At 43.0% G+C, this 18753-nt stretch overlaps 1 protein-coding gene across 22 annotated transcripts in view; it reads left to right on the forward strand.

Annotated features, from left to right (window-relative positions):
• The window catches only part of cacna1aa (calcium channel, voltage-dependent, P/Q type, alpha 1A subunit, a), a 118904-nt gene that overhangs the window by 16806 nt on the left and 83345 nt on the right, over positions 1–18753 (forward strand). For all 22 annotated transcript variants that reach the window (XM_056255154.1, XM_056255153.1, XM_056255150.1 and 19 more), the window contains exons 2-4: positions 7814–7920; positions 8111–8250; positions 18391–18482. In XM_056255154.1, the coding sequence (XP_056111129.1) occupies positions 7814–7920; positions 8111–8250; positions 18391–18482 (339 nt within the window). The remainder of the gene's footprint in view (positions 1–7813; positions 7921–8110; positions 8251–18390; positions 18483–18753) is intronic.

The raw sequence follows: 18753 nt of genomic DNA on the forward strand, positions 1-18753 counted from the left end.
CTTTTTACTTTGAGATTGTTCCAAGGTTAAATGCAGATTTCTGGATGAAACGATCTTTAAATTTCCAGCACTGGAACGCATTTTTATCACTCGCCGCCATGGTGGCAACTCTCAGACAGGTTGTAGCCTAAAGCTTTCAGCGACAATGTGGTTTGATATAAACGGCAGACGTTGTGCGCTAAAAATTCAAACAAAAGAGCCAATCTAAAGCATCAGAATAGCATTGCTTTACTAAACAGACTTTAAATGCCAGGAGGCATCATGCACATCACAAACAGGCAAAGCAACAAATTTTTATTTAACATATCCTAGCTTTTACAGAAAATATTCAGATGTAACCACTTTTGTAATCGTTAACATTTTCATAAGCAACTCATTTAATTACACATTTGTTTTCTTAGGAACTGTAACGGATTACATGTTACATTTATTTTGTTACATGTAACATCTCGGTTACGGATGTACCCCTCGTTCCCTGAGTAGGGAACGGAGACGTTACGTCGGATGACGGAGAATGGGGGTTTCGCCAGAAAGCCTATCATCTTCGAGTATTAAAAAACGAGCCAATGGCAAGAAATGCCATGGGGCTGCGGAATTTGCATAATGTATCTCCGCCTCACCTTGGAGTATTTAAGGAGAGACACCTGCAACAGCAGATCATGTCTTCGCTGAGGAGCCGAGACTGAACTCAGGGGTGGCATCTACTTTCAACTCCAGGAGTGGCAAGGTGGCTTGCCGAGGGAAAGACACATGCTCAAAGAGGCTTACAGTGGAAATACACATGTGGGGGTTACTCAGAGGAGGAACCATGCACACGGAGGCACCTAGCCGACGCACAGGCAATAGACACTGGCGCCAGCGTCAACAGTGCTGGAGGAACTCAGGGCTTCAGAGGGGAAGGCTCACCTGAGGAAATATCGCACGTATCCAGTCCGTGGAGTGGAATGGCGAGCAAGCGAGACACCTAACAGCTCCCATGTTAGCTTGAAAAAGACAGTACATGGGCGGAGACTGGCTCCACTCGGAGATTGTAGAATCTGGCGAATGTGTTAGGTGTCGCCCAGCCTGCAGCTCTGCAGATGTCTGTTAGCGAGGCGCCACGCGCTAAAGCCCAAGAGGACGCCACACTCCGGGTGGAGTGGGCGGTCACACCAAGGGGGCATGGTCGACCTAGCTGCTGGTATGCCAAAGCAATGGCGTCCACTAACCAGTGAGACGACCTTTGCTTGGAGAGAGCCTTTCCCTTCAGCTTCCCACCATAACAGACAAAGAGCTGGTCTGAGGTCCTGAAACACTGCGTCCTGTCTACGTAAGCACGGAGGGCGCGTACTGGACAGAGCAGTGCCAAGGCTGGGTCTGCCTCCTCCCGGGGCAGCGCTTGCAGGTTCACCACCTGGTCCCGGAAGGGAGTGGTAGGAACCTTGGGCACATATCCAGGCCGGGGTCTCAGAATCACGTGAGAGTATGCCGGCCCGAATTCCAGGCACGCTTCGTCAACGGAGAATGCGTGCAGGTCCCCTACCCTCTTGATGGAGGCCAGTGCAACCAGGAGCGCTGTCTTCATTGACAGGAACTTAAGCTCAGCTGATTGCAGAGGCTCAAAGGGAGCCCTCTGCAGGGCATTTAAGACCACTGAGAGGTCCCAAGAGGGAACGAGAGGAGGGCGAGGAGGATTCAGTCTCCTCGCTCCTCTCAGGAACCTGATGATCAGGTCGTGCTTTCCAAGAGACTTACCTTCAACTGCTTCGTGATAAGCGGCGATAACGGCCACATACACCTTCAGGGTGGAGGAAGACAGCCTTCACTCCAACCCATCTTGCAGGAAGGAAAGCACGACACTGATCGAGCATCTCCTGGGGTCTTCTCGGCGAGAAGAGCACCAGTTGACGAAGAGGTTCCACTTCAACGCATAGACATGTCTCGTGGACGATGCTCTAGCGGAAGTGATGGTAGCCGCCACCGCTGGTGGCAGGGTACTCAAACGTGCCTCGTCCCGTCTAGGAGCCACACGTGGAGTCTCCAAAGATCGGGACGAGGGTGCCATAGGGTGCCCCGTCTCTGAGAAAGGAGGTCCTTCCTCAGAGGAATTGGCCAAGGAGGTGCTGTCGCGAGGAGTATCAGTTCGGAGAACCAGGTCTTGGTGGGCCAGGATGGGGCGACCAAAATTACCTGCTCCTCGTCCTCCTTGATCTTGCACAGAGTCCGTGCGAGAAGGCTCACTGGGGGAACGCATACTTGCGTAGGCCCTGCGGCCAGTTGTGCGCCAGTGCATACGTGCCGCGCAATGGGATGAGTCGTGGGAGGCAAACAGATCTATCTGTGCATCCCCGAACTGGTCCCATATCAGCTGGACCGACTGGGGATGGAGTCACCATTCGCCAGAGGTTGGCCGGAGCCGTGACAGCTCGTCGTCTGCAAGGTTCCGCTCTCCTGGAATGTAATTAGCACGAAGGGACCTCAGGTGCTTCTGACTCCATAAGAGGAGGTGGCGTGCGAGTTGCAACATACGGCGAGAGCGTAGACCAGCCTGACGGTTGATGTACGCTACTGTCGCAGTATTGTCCGAATCGACAAGTACGTGTTAACCCAGGAGCAGCGCGTGGAAGCGGTGCAGGGCATGGCGTACTGCCAGCAACTCGAGGCAATTGACATGCATGAGGCGCTGGGGTCCTGTCCAGGAGCCCGCTGCTGCATGTCCATTGCACATGGCGCCCCAGCCCGTGACAGAGGCATCTGTGGAGACGACAACATGCCTGGAAACTCGTTCTAGGGGAACTCCGGCCCGTAGAAAGCTGAGGTTCCGCCACGGGGTGAAGGTCTGACGGCAGGTCGGAGTTATTGGAACTCTGAGCGTACCGCGATGCCATGCCCACCTCGGGACCCGATCGCGAAGCCACAGCTGAAGCGGTCTCATATGAAGCAATCCGAGTGGCGTTGCCGCGGCTGCGGATGCCATATGCCCCAGGAGCCTCTGAAAAAGTTTCAGTGGGACCACACTCTTGCCCTCGAACTGTCGAAGACAAGTCAGCAGTGAGTGTGCGCGCTCGCTCGTAAGCTGCGCGGACATGGCGACCGAGTCTATCTCCATACCGAGAAAAGAGATCCTCTGCACGGGGCAAAGTTTGCTCTTCTCCCAGTTGACCCGAAGGCCCAGACGGGCTAGGTGCCGGAGCACAAGGTCTCTGTGTTCGCAAACCTGATCTCGAGAGTGAGCTAATATTAGCCAGTCGTCGAGATAATTCAGGATGCGAACCCCGTGTTCGCGTAGGGGAACAAGGGCTGCCTCGACGACCTTCGTAAAGACGCGAGGAGACAGAGCCAACCCGAATGGGAGAACCGCGTACTGGTATGCCTGCCCCTCGAAAGCAAACCGAAGAAACGGTCTGTGTCGAGGTAAAATGGAGACATGAAAGTAGGCGTCCTTCAGGTCTATCGCTGCAAACCAATCCTGTGGCCGCACACATTCTAAAATGCGTTTGGCCGTGAGCACCTTGAACGGCAGCCTGTGAAGGGAGCGGCTCAGACGCGCAGATCCAGGATTGGCCGTAACCCACCGGTCTTCTTGGGGACAATGAAGTACGGGCTGTAAAACCCTGACCTCATTTCGGCTGGAGGGACAGTCTCGATTGCACCCTTCGCCAGCAGGGTGGCAACCTCCGCTCTCATGATAGGGGCATTGCCACCGACCATAGTAAACGGACTCCCCTGAAGCGGGGAGGAGACCGTGCGAATTGGATCGCATAGCCGAGCCTGATAGTTCGGGCGACCCAGTGGGACAGGTTGGGAAGCTCTAACCAAGCTCCCAAGAACTGAACCAGCGGAATCATCCGAACCACAGACGTCCCCCCGGAGGGGCAGCGAAGCGGAGTGACCGGCCCAGGCGTGGGTGGCATAGCGGCCCGGTGCGGGGGCACGGTCATACTCCGCGTCCTGACAGAGGAGACCAGGGAAGGACCAGCGTTCCACGGGGGTCTGCTCTGCCAGGGGTCTGGCGACAGAGGGGGACGAGAGTGGTGTGGTCCGGAGACGGCACACACTGTCATCCGCGCCCTCAGAGACAGAGGGGGACGAGAGCGGCGAGGCCCGGGAGCGTCGCGCACTGTCGTCCGGCCCTCTGAGGGCTCAGAGATAGGATGCAGCTCTTTGGTTTAGATTGGAAAAGATTCTCCCCCAGCCCTCCACCGGGGGAAGGAGTGGCCCTGCAACCACTCCCTGAAGAACTGCAACCCACATCTGAGCTGCCCGTAACGGGAGCGCCGCAAGCCTGGCGTTAGCGGGGCTGCGGGGCTGGTACGGGCAGGGGCGCCTTCCTGCGACCAACTCCACGGCGCGGCCCGGTGCTGCTGGGGGCCGGGCGGGAGGGGGCGGAAGTCGCAGGAGGGCGCATTCGGCAGCAAGCGGACTGAGGCGTCTGAGCCGGCGGCTGGAGGCAGCAGAGCCACGGGGTCAGACAAATAGCCACAGTCCACTTCTGGGCGGCCGAGAACTGTTGGGCAGAGTCCTCGACCGCGCCGCCGAAGAGGCCAGCCTGGGATATGGGGGAGTTGAGGAAACGTATTCACTCAGCCTCGCGCACATCAACCAGGTTAGCCAGAGATGTCTGACCACCTATGTGGACATCACCTGACTCAGGGAGCGTGCGGTCACCTACGTCGCTCGTAGAGCAAGGTCGGTGACGGCAGGCAGCTCAAGGATGAGCCCTGAATCAGCCCTACCCTCGTGCATGTCATTGAACACCCAGAAGGATGGCAATAACACGCAGTGAGGTGGCAGCCTGCCCCGCAGCTCTATAGGTCCCCGCCACCGGAGTAGACAAGAACCTACAGGCATTGGAGGGGTGCTTAGGGTCGCCACGCCAGGTGGAGGCGCTGTGGGGACACATAAGTGTTGCCACAGAACACTCCACAGGGGGAACCCCAGTGTACCCTAGGCCGCGGCCTCTACAAGGGCAGAGAAGGCGGAAGAGGCCACTGAGCAGTCGCGAAAAGTCAAAAGAGACTTCCAAGATCTCATGATCTCTTCATGCACGTCCGGGTAGAAAGGATTTGGGTTCGCCACCCCCAAAAACCAATCATCAGCCTTAAGTGCTCAGGACATGGCAGAAGGTTCCACACAAGCCCGATACTCGCGGCAGCCCGGGAAGCATAGCTGTGCACTCTGGATCAAACTCGTTATGCTAGCACATCCGAGGACGGCAGCACAGACGAGCCATCATCTCTAGAGGACTCCAGCTCACCTTGTGATGCGGTGATATACATGATTTCATCAGCCGGGGGACCGAATGAGACCGCGGGCCCGCGGGCGGGCCGGTGAACTCACCCGGGACCACGCGGGTTGCAATGTGAAAGACGGGGTGTGGACCGAGGGATTTTCGTCGGCTTAGTTCCAAACTTCGGAACTCTTTAGAGTGAGAGTCCCCTCATCCACACCCCGATCTATTTTTCTCCACGTGAGATAATACTTCGGCTGGTGGCCAGGGTGACCTAAGACGGCAGTCTTAGGTCACCCTGGCCACCAGCCGAAGTATTATCTCACGTGGAGAAAAATAGATTGGGGTGTGGATGAGGGGACTCTCACTCTAAAGAGCTCATCGAGTCTCGACCGTTACATTGCGATGGTCACGTTCCCAGTGAGAGAACGTGACACACCCACGAGCGCTGTCTGAGCGCGCCCAAACACTCAAACAGCGCTCGCGCCCATCAGCTGAATCTATCAGAATACCACACTCAGAAATACACGGGCAGATCGTCTTAGAAAGACGCGTCTTTAAAAAGACGTGCCGCGTGCAGCTCTTTAGTGAGAGAAAAAAACTCCGCGGATGTTGAAGCGACCAGGGAGAACACACAGACTGGCAGACCACTGCTCAGATCGCAGGCAATGTGAAACTCGCTGGATACCGCCGTCACACCAACACCGGAGAGCTCGCTCGTCTCGAAGAGATGAAGTCACTGAAGAAACTCAGGATTTGGCTTGTGGAGTGAAGAGATGCTCTTGGCTCCGAAGCGAAAACATGATCTGCTGTTGCAGGTGTCTCTCCTTAAATACTCACGCGGTGAGGCGGAGATACATTATGCAAATTCCGCAGCCCCATGGCATTTCTTGCCATTGGCTCGTTTTTTAATACTCGAAGATGATAGGCTTTCTGGCGAAACCCCCATTCTCCGTCATCCGACGTAACTCGGAGTGACTACGAAAGGGAACTAGTTACTCCCCAACACTGGTGGTGAAATATCCCTTTAATGTGCCATTAGCTTGTTGCTTTGCTAACAGTCAGCCTACAGTATAAGATAAAAAGAAAAAAAGGCATAAAAATACACTACTCATAAATAAAAATTCAGTTTTTAATTAGGTAGTTGTTGGTATTGAATTATCATTTTTATTGATATTTCTCTCTGGAATTATTTTTGCACTGAGCTCATAGCAAAGCCTTCTGGGATTATGTTATGTAGTCATGAAGGATGCATGCTATTCTGCCTTAGAATTAGCCCAAAACGAGTGGAGGAGCCTTTGCATTGGGAGTGAGTCTACGATTAATTAAAATTCACTCTATTTATTCTCTAAATGCATGGTATTGATCTTATTGTAAATTAATCATCTGTGCATATGTTTAGCACAAACAATGGCAAGCACACAATTAGATCAGCCTCCATCCAATCAACAACCAGTGGATAGAAAGCCTGTATTTTTTTCTTTTTCGATAATCCGTTTCACACAGATGTATGTCACAATATAGAATAAATAATTTGTCGACTTTAAATTGCCGCCTGCATTGGCAGCTCACTAGGTTTTGAAACAGAGCTTGTGTGTGTGTGACCGTCCTGATAGTCGTATCCTACCCACCCTTAAGTTCTTGTGTTTAGTGAGCCAAAGAGGCATGTCACTTTGAATCACAAAGGCGGCTCTAACCTTCTAAGCTCAAACTGACTCTCAACACACATGCACACATACACAAATTGGCCTGCAGTAAATACCAGTGGCGAGTGATGAGGTCATTTAAAGCATACAGAATCTGCCTGACTCATACTCATCCACTGCGTGTGTTACTTCAGCATGAATAGCAGCTTATTTGCCACAGGCTCAGCCAGCCGCAGAAGGAGATGATGTGAGATGTTGTTTGGCCCATGCATGGTGAGCATGATGTTACATTTACTATTTGAAGCAGTTTCAAAGTGAGGTGGGACTTGATTCTCAGTTGAACTCAGCAAAATCACTGGTGTATTTGACTTGACCTGTATTTAGCACAAGGCGCTTAATATGATTTTGCTTAGTAATCAATTTAGGGCGACTGTTTGAATGTCTGCCCTCTCAGAATCAGATGTATTGATTCTTCACTGATGTTCAGAGAGTCTTTGGCTCATAAGTTTACATACCCGTTGAAGTGTATGTAAGATGTTTAGCATTTTCGAAAAATAAAGGGATTAAATCTTAAAAATAAGATCATAAAACTTTTTTAATTTAGTGCTGCTCTCAAGAAGCCTCAAAACATATTTACATAGCTTATTCCACAATACAAAATTATAACTAAATTTACAATTATCCTTTTCCAATTTGTATATATTATAGTTATATTGTGTGTTGCTTCCTTTTATATTATTATTATATCTTATTATATTCATTTTAAATGTTATTTAATGTAATGTTAAAGTTTTAAATATGAAATTATAAATATGCGTTTATTATTTATATTTTGTCTTATGTCTATATCATACATAAACTAAAAGCAATTTCTACAAACCCACATATTTTGAAAGGGGTATTTAACTGTTGTAGCATTCATGTTGTTTTAAGAGTTTTCCTTGACCTGTGATTCTCACTCCATTTGAGTACATGATCCTGGCTACCATCATCGCTAACTGCATTGTCCTAGCCCTGGAACAACACCTTCCAGATGGGGACAAGACACCTATGTCAGAGCGCTTGGTGAGTTGCAGTTGTGTTTATCAGTGTTTCTTTGTTTCAGTACACTGTAATACCAGAATCTACATAACTACAGAAAACACGATAACTAATTGTGTCTCTGAAATAATTTTTTTTAAAGAAATCCAGTGGTTGATTCCTGTTTACACACTCTTGTTTCTCTTTGTCCATTCCTTTGTCTTCTCTCTCACAGGAGGATACAGAACCTTACTTCATCGGCATTTTCTGTTTCGAGTCAGGCATTAAGATCTTGGCCCTGGGCTTTGCCTTCCACAAGGGCTCTTACCTACGTAATGGCTGGAATGTCATGGACTTTGTAGTGGTGCTTACTGGGTAAGTCAGAACAAACACATCTGCATTCACTAAAAATAAATTGCACCCACTGATACAGTTGTTTGTCACACTGCACAGTTTTAGCACCCGACTCAATTATGCAAATCCAATACTAAGGGAAATTTCTAAATTCTCCTCACCAATTTCAATGTCACAACAAAAACCTGTAGCACTCTAATTTTTTTAAGAAATAAGTTCTGTATCGATATTCAGAGATCATCTTTCAAATATGACAGTATTTGAAAGCATTGTATTGGTACCTATACTGCAGAAAAGTTGGTATGGACCCTTTCCACATTTCCTGGGATCATGTTTTGTACTTTAATGCCAAGGTACTATAACACAAAGTATAGCGTTATAATAATAATAATAATAATAAATAACTTTACTACATTTGCGATGTTGATAACTGTGGAAATGCATCATCACAGTCTGTGAAAAGGGTTCATTGTTGTTACTGTTTTACTGTGAAGTACTTTTGCTGTCGCTGCCACATGCTTTTTATGAGCAGTAATAGCAATAATTGCACCAGGCAGATATCACTGACTTAGGCACTCTAAAATGATCATATTTAGCATAGAAAAAGGTGTGTTTGTGCTGAAAAGAATGACAAAGACTTAATTTTAATACACCTGATGCAGATTTCACATTTACATTTGGCAGACGCTTTTATTCAAAGCGACTTATTGCATTTCAAGGTACATATTTATATTCTTATCAGTGCTTGCTTTCCCTGGGAATTGAACCCATGACCTTAGCGTTGCAAGTGTAGATGCTCTACTGTTTGAGCTACAGGAAAGCTTGTTTGAGCTACATGAAAGCTTAGATAATGCCTGGTTAAACTGGATTAAGGGTGGCTAGTGAATAAAACACAGGTGTAAAAGTGGTGCAACTGTTTAGTGAATTTACCCAGCAAGCTCTTTTAAATGTCTGTGTTGGTATTTTAAATATATAAACAAGCCATTTGAAATATTGCCTTCTGTTATGTTCTGTTTTTAAAGGGGTTTATGGGTGAATGCTTTTGTCAGTTTGGTTTATTTTACGTGAAATCTGCATGTGTTTGTGTAGACGTGAGTGTATGTGAGGTGTAACCGCATGGCGAGTGATGTTTTTCTCCTGACCTAATGAGCTCATGGTGAGCTAAGATCAGAGCAGCACTGTGGATACAAGCGGTGAGGACACACTACAAATGTCACTAGAGAGAGTTTGACAGAAAAAAAGAGAACCATACAGAAGGAAGAATGATTGGACAGCACAGGGCTGTAGACAATCATGATTTTTGCAAAGGAGGAAGGAAGAGTATAACAAGAAAATCTGATGGTTAGAGACAGCTAGATTTGCTTTTGCCTTATAATGGCATGTCGAGCTTGCAGTATACTTATTTAAAAACATGAACAATATAATTAACAGAACAATGTAATGCACAAAACACATCTTTGTTTTATTTTAATAAGTTGTATTCTCATCCAAGCCTGGATTGAAACCACATAGGGCCCTGGGGCTGTCGCAAACCTAAGGGCCCCCTTCATGGTAGCCTATCTTGGTGCCACAACGTTTTCTACTACAGGACTAATTTGTATATATATATATATATATATATATATATATATATATATATATATATATATATATATATATATATGTGCATATATATATATAGTGATTGTGCAATGACAAAACAACATCAAATAGACTGAGACCGTATCGCAGAGAGCGCTTGCTGAAGACACAGAAGCTAGCACGGTCTGTTTATGGGTAAGCTTTATAGTTTCCTGGTCTGTGACGTCACCCGCCTATGACGTCTCGTCACACCATGGGACTAATTCTAAATGTGCTTCATGACACAATCACGCAGGGGCGTTCCCACAGCGTCTTGATGCAGCTCGAGTTCCCTTGAAAGGGAATTCCTTTATTTTTTGAATGGCCAGATATTTTTTATGATTATTTTAATAGGGCATTCATTCAGGTATCCAAACCATTTCAAGAGAATAACGAAAATTCAGTAATGGACTGGTCTGTGTGAAAACTATGCGAAGAGTTTTGTTTGAAAATGTATTTACTTATTGTTTAGTAGCCCTGAATTTGGCGTGAACAGTCTTTTACGTTTAAGTTGATGTTGCACTTTTAAGATAATCAGAACGGTGGATGCCAATACTGAGGCTCAGATTCTAGAATAGTTATGAAATAGTTTTTTTTCTTTGTTCTATAAATATAAACACATATGTGCTAACGTTTTGAGAACTTTTTTAAAGAGCAGATAACATTCTATTAACGTTACTTTGGAGAATGTTTGTTGATAACTTTGCCAAAACGTTAGTCAAAATTCTGAGTTTCCTGATCTGCATCTGATGATAATGATAATCGTTCAAAAGTTTAGGGCAGTTAAGGTTCTTTATTAATATTTTAAAGATGTCAATTATGCTCACAAAGGTTGCATTTTTTTTTAATGAAACATACAGTAAAAAGAGTGATGTTGTAAAATATTATTTCCATTTGAAATAACTTTTCTATTGTAATATATTTTAAAATGTAATTTCAACCTGTGATGGCAAAGCTGAATTTTCATTACTCCAGTCTTCAGTGTCACATGATCGATTATAATATGCTGATTTGGTGCTCAAGAAACATTTATAAATACTGAAATTAAAGAAATAGAAAGTACAAAAGAACAGGATTTTTCTGTCAATTTAATGTCTTACCTGAAACTCTTGAATGGTATTGTATGTTTCTGAAAAAATACTGTGAAATTGAATCTATAGTGTTATAATGTCTGTCTGCACTGCCTATCATCTTGCAGTACATTACTTCTCCAGCATGCATGTTATAGCCTTTCCATCCATCTCTGCGTACATCAAATTCGCTCACATATCCAATTTAGTTTGTAATTTAGAGAACTAGGACTGAAAGGAGAGGTGCTAAAAGGTTGGCTCAGGCAGATATTGCCACTTGACCTAAAATCCACAAGCTTGATTGAGCAACCATTGTAGCTCAGTTAGCATGATTACTAACACAGAACTGCTGGATCTCATGCGTTGTTATTGGTAGTTTAACGCATGGTGGGTGTTGTGAAAATTGATTCTCAGCTCTGTCATATTCTGAGTTGTACTGAAGAGGGGTAGAAGTGCATGTAGGTGTGTTTAGTGAGTTTTTTGTGCAGTTATTCTAAGAACCAAGTGCCTTTTTCAGTAAACTTTTGTAAGATTTTAAACGTTTAGTTAGACAAATAAATGTGATTAATAGCTACTTGAGGTAAATTTTAATAGGTTAATATAACATTAACAAGGGCTTATAATTATGAGAAAACAGGGTTGATTCTAACAGGATTGACATTATAAGCCTTGTGCTCAAGGTGAAATTACAAGGTGTATCGTAGAGAATTGAAAGCTGATATTTTTGCAAATTTCTACTTTTGAATGACCAAATTTTACTGTACAATGTCATTATTGTAGTTTTGGCATATTAAGCTCGTCCAATTATGTAAAACCTAACAAAATAAAATATGAAGTGAAAATATGTATAGTAAGTGTATAATTATTTTAAAAGGGACAATATGATGGTAACAGGATAGATGTGCAACCTAAAGACACAAGTCTTATTAGTACATTGTCAACTAAAATATATACATATAAAATGCTAGTTTATTATAAAATGCTATTATTATAATTTTTTTATTATGTTAATTGTCAATTTTTATAAATTATTATTTGCATATTTGATGATATAGCAAAGAGAAGTTGGCAGACCGAATATAAATATTCAAAATAAAAAATTGTCGAAATTGTCTGTATTACACCATACCATTGTGTATTTTTTAAAGGGTACACGCATAGGTGTTTGTTGTTTTCTCTCTGTATGTATATGTGTTTGCGTTTATATGTATATGTACATGAGATTCTCCTGTTTGATCTTTCAGAGACTGTGTGTGCGTGTAAATGGGTCAGAGGGTGTGTTGGCTGCAGTAGGGAGGAGAGCTATAGCCCTGTTTGCTGCAGCCATTTTCTCTCTACTCACTCTATTCTGAGTCTTCATCATGTGCAACGTTTGAAGTAGGCTGAGCAATTGTCCTGTTTATGTATGTGCATATTTTCAGAATTCAAAATCTAATAAGATGGCAAATAAATACATAAGCAAGGGTGAAGGAGAAAAGGGAACCGGGTAAGATCTTGGGTTTGTCTTTCCATGTTTCCTAGGGTTTAGCGAAGAGAAAGAGAGAGGAGAAAGAGAAGAGAAAGGGAAAGATGCAACTGGAGAAGCAGTAGGTTGGAAACAAGCAGTGGCTTGTATGTGTATGAGAGAGAGACTGAGAGAGAGGAGAAGCAGAGCAAGCCAATGAGAGCAGTCTATGCAGGAGCTGCTGCAGTAACCTGTTTTTCACTACTGCAGATGATCAATCATCCAGCAAAACCTTGAGACACAAGAACTTTCTCTTTCCTCACACACTCACATGCTGATATTCTCTCTCTGCTCACAGCTGTTCTCTCTTTGCTGTGGAAGGTAAATGGCGGATATGTCTTTCAGTTGAGGAGCACTTTGAAGATGAAATGATATGTCCCCTCTCAACACCTCAACTCTGGTCCTTTGATATAACACACATTAATAGCCCTTTCTCTTTTTCTCTTTATTTTCCCGCTAGAAATACACTGAGCAACACATTGAAATCTGATGTAAAACAGCTGCAACATGAAGCAGAGAGTGCACAAAAACACCATTTATGCACACAGTGGTCATGGTTAAATGATGAAAATAGCCAAAACATTGCAATAAGACCTTCCTGTACACCAATGGATTAGCTGTTCCAAAAACATGAATAATTTTCTTATGAAATATTTGATTGAGGTTGTATCCAATAGTAATGTGGAATTAATGATTGATATATATATATATATATATATATATATATATATATATATATATATATGTATATATATAAATTATCTCAAATTAAACCTCACATTTTGGTGTAACATATGCTTTTGTTTTAACATTAAATTAACTTTTCAAAACAAATTATGCTATTTATTATGCAATTTATCACATATATTAATTATATGCCTCCAGTTAGGGTCATTGATTGTACTTGTATTACCCAAGGAATTTATTAGTGTCAAGTTCACCCTACTCAGTCAACTGTGTAAGTTGCTTCGGATAAAAGCGTCTGCTAAATGTATAAATGTAAATATGTGTTACCTTGTGTATATAGTTAGTTGGTTAGTTTGTTAGTTTGAACTTTATTGTCCACCAATGGGGAAATTCTCCTTTGGCTTCTCATAAAAACGCAAGTTATACACATACACAATATACAATGTAAAAGTTATTCTGAAAAAGAGTTAATTTCCCCAGTCCCTTCATTTAATATTCTAACTGCCACTAAATACACTTTATTGTCCCCAAAGGGGAAATTTGTGTTGGACTCAAGGTGTTTACATTGACATTGAAACATTGAAATGCATACATTAAAATCACCAGTATTATAATAAATAACATTATTAAATTATTTTCATCCTACTAAAAGAAACGACGTGAAGTTGATATTTTAGTCATTGGCTTGACTTATGCATAAACAGTATTGAACGATTTTGAGAGAAAGATTACCTGTCTGAACTTGAACATCAGAAATTGTTGCTTGGTAGCTCGATCGATTTATTTTCAGACGTTCATCGAGGCCAGCTCTGTCTTGGCCCAAGTTGAGGAAACAGTCGTCGGTGAAATGTTTGGACCATACAAAACTTTGGGAAGTTGTGTCGCCGCTTTTCCAGAGAAAATAAAATTAACCCATTGTTTCTTCAGAGGCTCGGATGAAGCCATGATATCTCTCGAGGAAAAACTCAAATCGCGCTCGCGCGTTCTAACTTCCTAGCTCTTTTTCTCATGGGCGAGCCAAATTCTCTGGGCGGGCAAAGCAGAGAAAGGGGAGGTTACCTTTCCTCTGTATGACGTCATACGGAGGAGATTCAAGATCAGCCCGTCTGAGCTTTCATTTTCTCAAAGGCATTGAAAGATAGCCAAAGCTCGGTTTACTAGCCACTGGGAGACCATATACAGGCTAGGGGAACTCATATTAATGTTAAAAAACCTCAAAGTGAAAATTTCATGTCATGGGACCTTTAACCACTGATTCTTCACATGCTCGTCCTTGGGTAGTGAAAAAAAAAACTGTCTTTACCCTTCACATTGTAGAGCACAGCGTCTTCTTGACATGATGCTGTCCAGTATCCACAGGAATCAGCTGACGGTTTGAGGTTCAAGTTTTCCCTGGTGTCTGCGCGTGCAATACGTGGGCGGGCAATATACTAATGTTTCGTCTTGACGCCACAACAACAGAAACGGCTTATGACTCGTTTGAAAAACGATTCATTTCATTGACTCAGAGTCGACTCTTACATTTGAAAGACAATAACTTTATATACGGTGCACTTTCAGATTTAAAACTTTGCAGGGTGTTTTCATTCACTTAGAGCTATGTTACACACTACATGAAAGGTCATTTTCAAAAATCCATAATAGGGGCACTTTAATATTTCACAGTGACTAAACATGTTTGTTTTCCCGCATATGTATGTAGAGATTATGCTATGGCTATTTAATTTTGTAAAAACAATATGTTACTCTGTTTTGGACAGATTGCAGAGTATGTAGATGCTGTATGTTTTTAGATCCACCAAACCCCTCCTTTTGCCTTGTTAGCACAGTGATGCTAAAATTCTATCAATGAGAAATGGCTCTTGTTCCCATGGAAACAGTTATGAATGAGAAGGGCCCAGTAACCGTAGAAACTGTCTGAATGAGGAATTGCCAGTTGCTATGGGGATATGGTGTATTGTGAGGAAGTCTGTGGTGGGAGTTGTCATCCTCATCGACTCTCTAAACAAACAAAAAGAACGTGAATGTGTTTTTGACTTCACTGCTGCTACATTCATACAGTATTGGTAACTAAACAGTAGTGTTTTGACTAGTAGCAGCACTGACCTACATTTACGTCCACTGCTACAAAAAACACTGCCGCTTTCTCTCACTCCTAGCCGTACACACATTCTCCCACACTCACAGTGTGTGTCTGGGATTGTGGTGAGATGGATTGGCAGATGCCTCCCTGTGGGCTGCCCCGTGTCAGTGCAGTGTAAACACCTGTGAATTCTCCTCTGTATCCCATAAGCTCAATCTGTCAGATTCTTTGGGGGCTCCTCTGGAGCCCACACACACTTTCCTGAACCTCCTGCAAAACAGCGAAGCCTCTCTCTTAGCACACCAGTTTAGTGGAAGAAACACTTTATGTATACCTTTACAACAGGGGTATCATTCTTAAATTACCTGGGGGCCTTGAGCTAGGTGGGGTTCTCCAGTAAGGGCAACTTATTTTATTTAAATATTTAATTTAATTTTGTTTTGTTTACATGCGTAGGCCACGGCACCAACATGTTCACAGCGTTAGAACAGATTGTGTTTTGTTTTGTCTTATCTTGTCTTGTTTTGTTTTGTCCCGTTTAGTTTTGTTTTGTTTACATGCAGGTAGGCCACGGCACCAACATGTTTACAGTGCGTTGCAACAGAGTTTTGTTTTGTTTCAAAACGTGCACTAAAATTTTAAACAACAAGACAAATAATCTGTGTTTTTTGAGTGGTTTGACTTTTTTGTTTCTGTTTTTTAGGGTAATTTTAAATGTTCACTCAAGCATTAGGTAATTTTATTTGTGTATGTATGTTTGTTAATGTGTATATGATGTTAATGTGTATGAGCTGTGAGTCAGGATTTACCCACATTGGGTCTCATTCATGAAACACGAGCAGAACGAATTTTTGTGTAAATCGTGTGTAAAGTGGTTCTGACGTAAATTTTCGGATTCATTAAAATGTTCGTATTTTCCAAATGTTAGTTGGTACACAAGAAATCTACACCTGCTCCCAGCCACGCGTAAATAGTGCGCTTAACGCCCGAACTTTTTGCTCATTAATAAGGCTGCATTTTAATTCACCTTAATCGGGTACATAGTTGCACAGCATTTTGAAAAAATATTATATATAGTAATTACATAAGTTTTTTCTTATTATGAGAGCCAGTAATAGCATCTGCGATGGTGGTCCTTCTCCAGTTTGAATATTATTTTTCCGAAGTGAACTAATTCGTTTTTTGCTTTCAAGCTTAATGTCGAACCATTTTCTTCTCACTTCTGGGAATGTTCGATTAACAGATGAAACTCCATTAACTGCATCTGTAATATGCTGCCAAGCTTCCTTTCTTTTAGGACTCGATACGCCACTATGTACGCTTGAAAATAAAATGTGGCGTTTTGAATGAATTTCTGATAATAAAACTTCAATTTCTGCATCTGAGAATTATATATTTTTTTCATTCGCATTCATGTCATAATATGATGCCCATATATAGTTGTCAGTCGGATTTAATGGGCGGGATTTATGGTAATTGAGAATGAACGTGCACGCGCATCCCATTTACGACTGATTGGAATTCATTAACACACACACACACACACATTTCACTATCACATCTGACGTTTACGAAGTATTTGTGAATCAGGAGAAGAGTTTTCGGGAAGGTCTCTTTACGCGCAAATTAATCGCATATTTACTCGTATATTTACGAATGTTTCATGAATGAGACCCATTGTGTGGACCAAATGTCCCTCGATAGTAAAAACCTGAAATTACCTGCCAACAGTCTCCATAAGGAAATTTTATTTTATTCTTAAGGAAAATATAAGGCTTTCCATGAGGGTTAGGTTTAGGGTTACAAATCAAACATATCATTAGCTCATTATAAAACAGTAGAAGTCAATGAAAAGTCCTCACCCTCCTAGAAAAATGAGTGCTTTGGTGTGTTAGAGAACGGGAGAGAAAGTGTTGTATAATAAGTCAGGTACAGCTGACAGTGGTGGCTCTCAGACTGCAGCTCTATAAATAGACGAGGAGAGATGGGAATAAATCAGCCAGTCAGCATCTTCCTCTCACTCTCATCCAGCTCCTCCCCTCTCTCTGTTCCCTCTTCCTCCTCCAACCCCCTTTGGCTCTCTTTCTCTCTCTCTCTCTCTTCTTCGCCTCCCCATTTTGCTCTGTTCATTCTCTCTCTCTCTCTCTCTCTCTCTCTCTCTCTCTCTCTCTCTCTCTCTCTCTCTCTCTCTCTCTCTCTCTCTCTCTCTCTCTCTCTCTCTCTCTCTCTCTCTCTCTCTCTCTCTCTCTCTCTCTCTCCCTTTCTTTCTCATTTGGCTTTCTGTCCATCCCCAGTAATTTACATTAATATTAACTGAATAACTAGTCTTCCTTCAACCTCCATGATTCCTGCCTCTCTGCATCTATGTCCTTTGCTTTTTTTTCTATGCCCTTAGTTGCTTTTAGTTTGTTCTACTAAAGACAAAGATGATAGCAGCAGCTTTCTTTAACAGTTGACACTCATATCGACGGGTTAAAATATATCTCAATGGACATTTTTCTATATGTCATGCAAAATGAAGCAAGTTTAGGTTGTCAGTTGTCTTCAAAAACAGGCTTCATGTGGCGATAAAACTGATCATTTGTTGCTACATCTGTGGGTTTGAATGTTGATTAAAATTCCTGTCATATATGTTTCACTATCCGTGCTGTATTGATTCAGTTGGATTCACGTCTTTGTTCTTCTCTGCATGTTATCATTAAAGAGAATCAGTTTCCAGTGACTTTCCTGCACAAATAAAGGTCATATGAATACAAAGCAGCGGTACCCACATTTATCTCTATTCTCTGCGCATGGACCTCTGACATTCACTCTGCGGGGGGACGGGCAGTGTGTGCCATCCTCTCTCAAACCATTAATGCCCACTGCTTATCGTATTTGAGTCCATGATTCACACACTGTAGCGTAGATGTCTGACCAGGTGAAGCCTTAATACAGTCATTTATGATTTTAATTTTGTCAGTGTTCAGAATGGGCATTAGCTTAATCACGATGTAAATAGATTTACATGAGCTCTGTTCATGTACCTTTGTCACCCTTTATACATGTTTTTCTCAATTTTAAAAAAATCTAAACTGTCACTGATTAACAAAAGCTAATCCTCTATTAGTACAAGGACTGCTGTTTACCACACTATCCCAGTTTAAACTGATTTAAACTGGTCCTCTGATTCATTCTGTAATGTTATTTCTCTCCAGAATACTGTCAACAGTGGGCTCAGACTTTGACCTGAGGACCCTGCGTGCTGTTCGAGTGTTGAGACCTCTCAAACTTGTGTCTGGGATTCCAAGTGAGTAACATATTTGTTCCAATTCATTCAATTTGATGTATTATATATGTAGGGGTGCACCGAAATTTCGGCCGCCGAAAATGATCCGAAATAAATCTGTTAAATCTGATTCTGTTGCATAGAACTTAATGAAGAATGATATATTGATATTAATATATTGATATTTTATATTATTTTAATATAGGCCTACTGTCTATCCAATTGTTGTGTGTTACTTTAAATAAAAGCTTGTATTTTTTAAATTCAGATTAGTTTTTGAAAAGTTATTGAA

Source organism: Rhinichthys klamathensis, unplaced genomic scaffold (assembly GCF_029890125.1).
Source record: "Rhinichthys klamathensis goyatoka isolate OS25496 unplaced genomic scaffold, OSU_Roscu_1.1 h1tg000119l_1, whole genome shotgun sequence".
Lineage (NCBI taxonomy): Eukaryota > Metazoa > Chordata > Actinopteri > Cypriniformes > Leuciscidae > Rhinichthys > Rhinichthys klamathensis.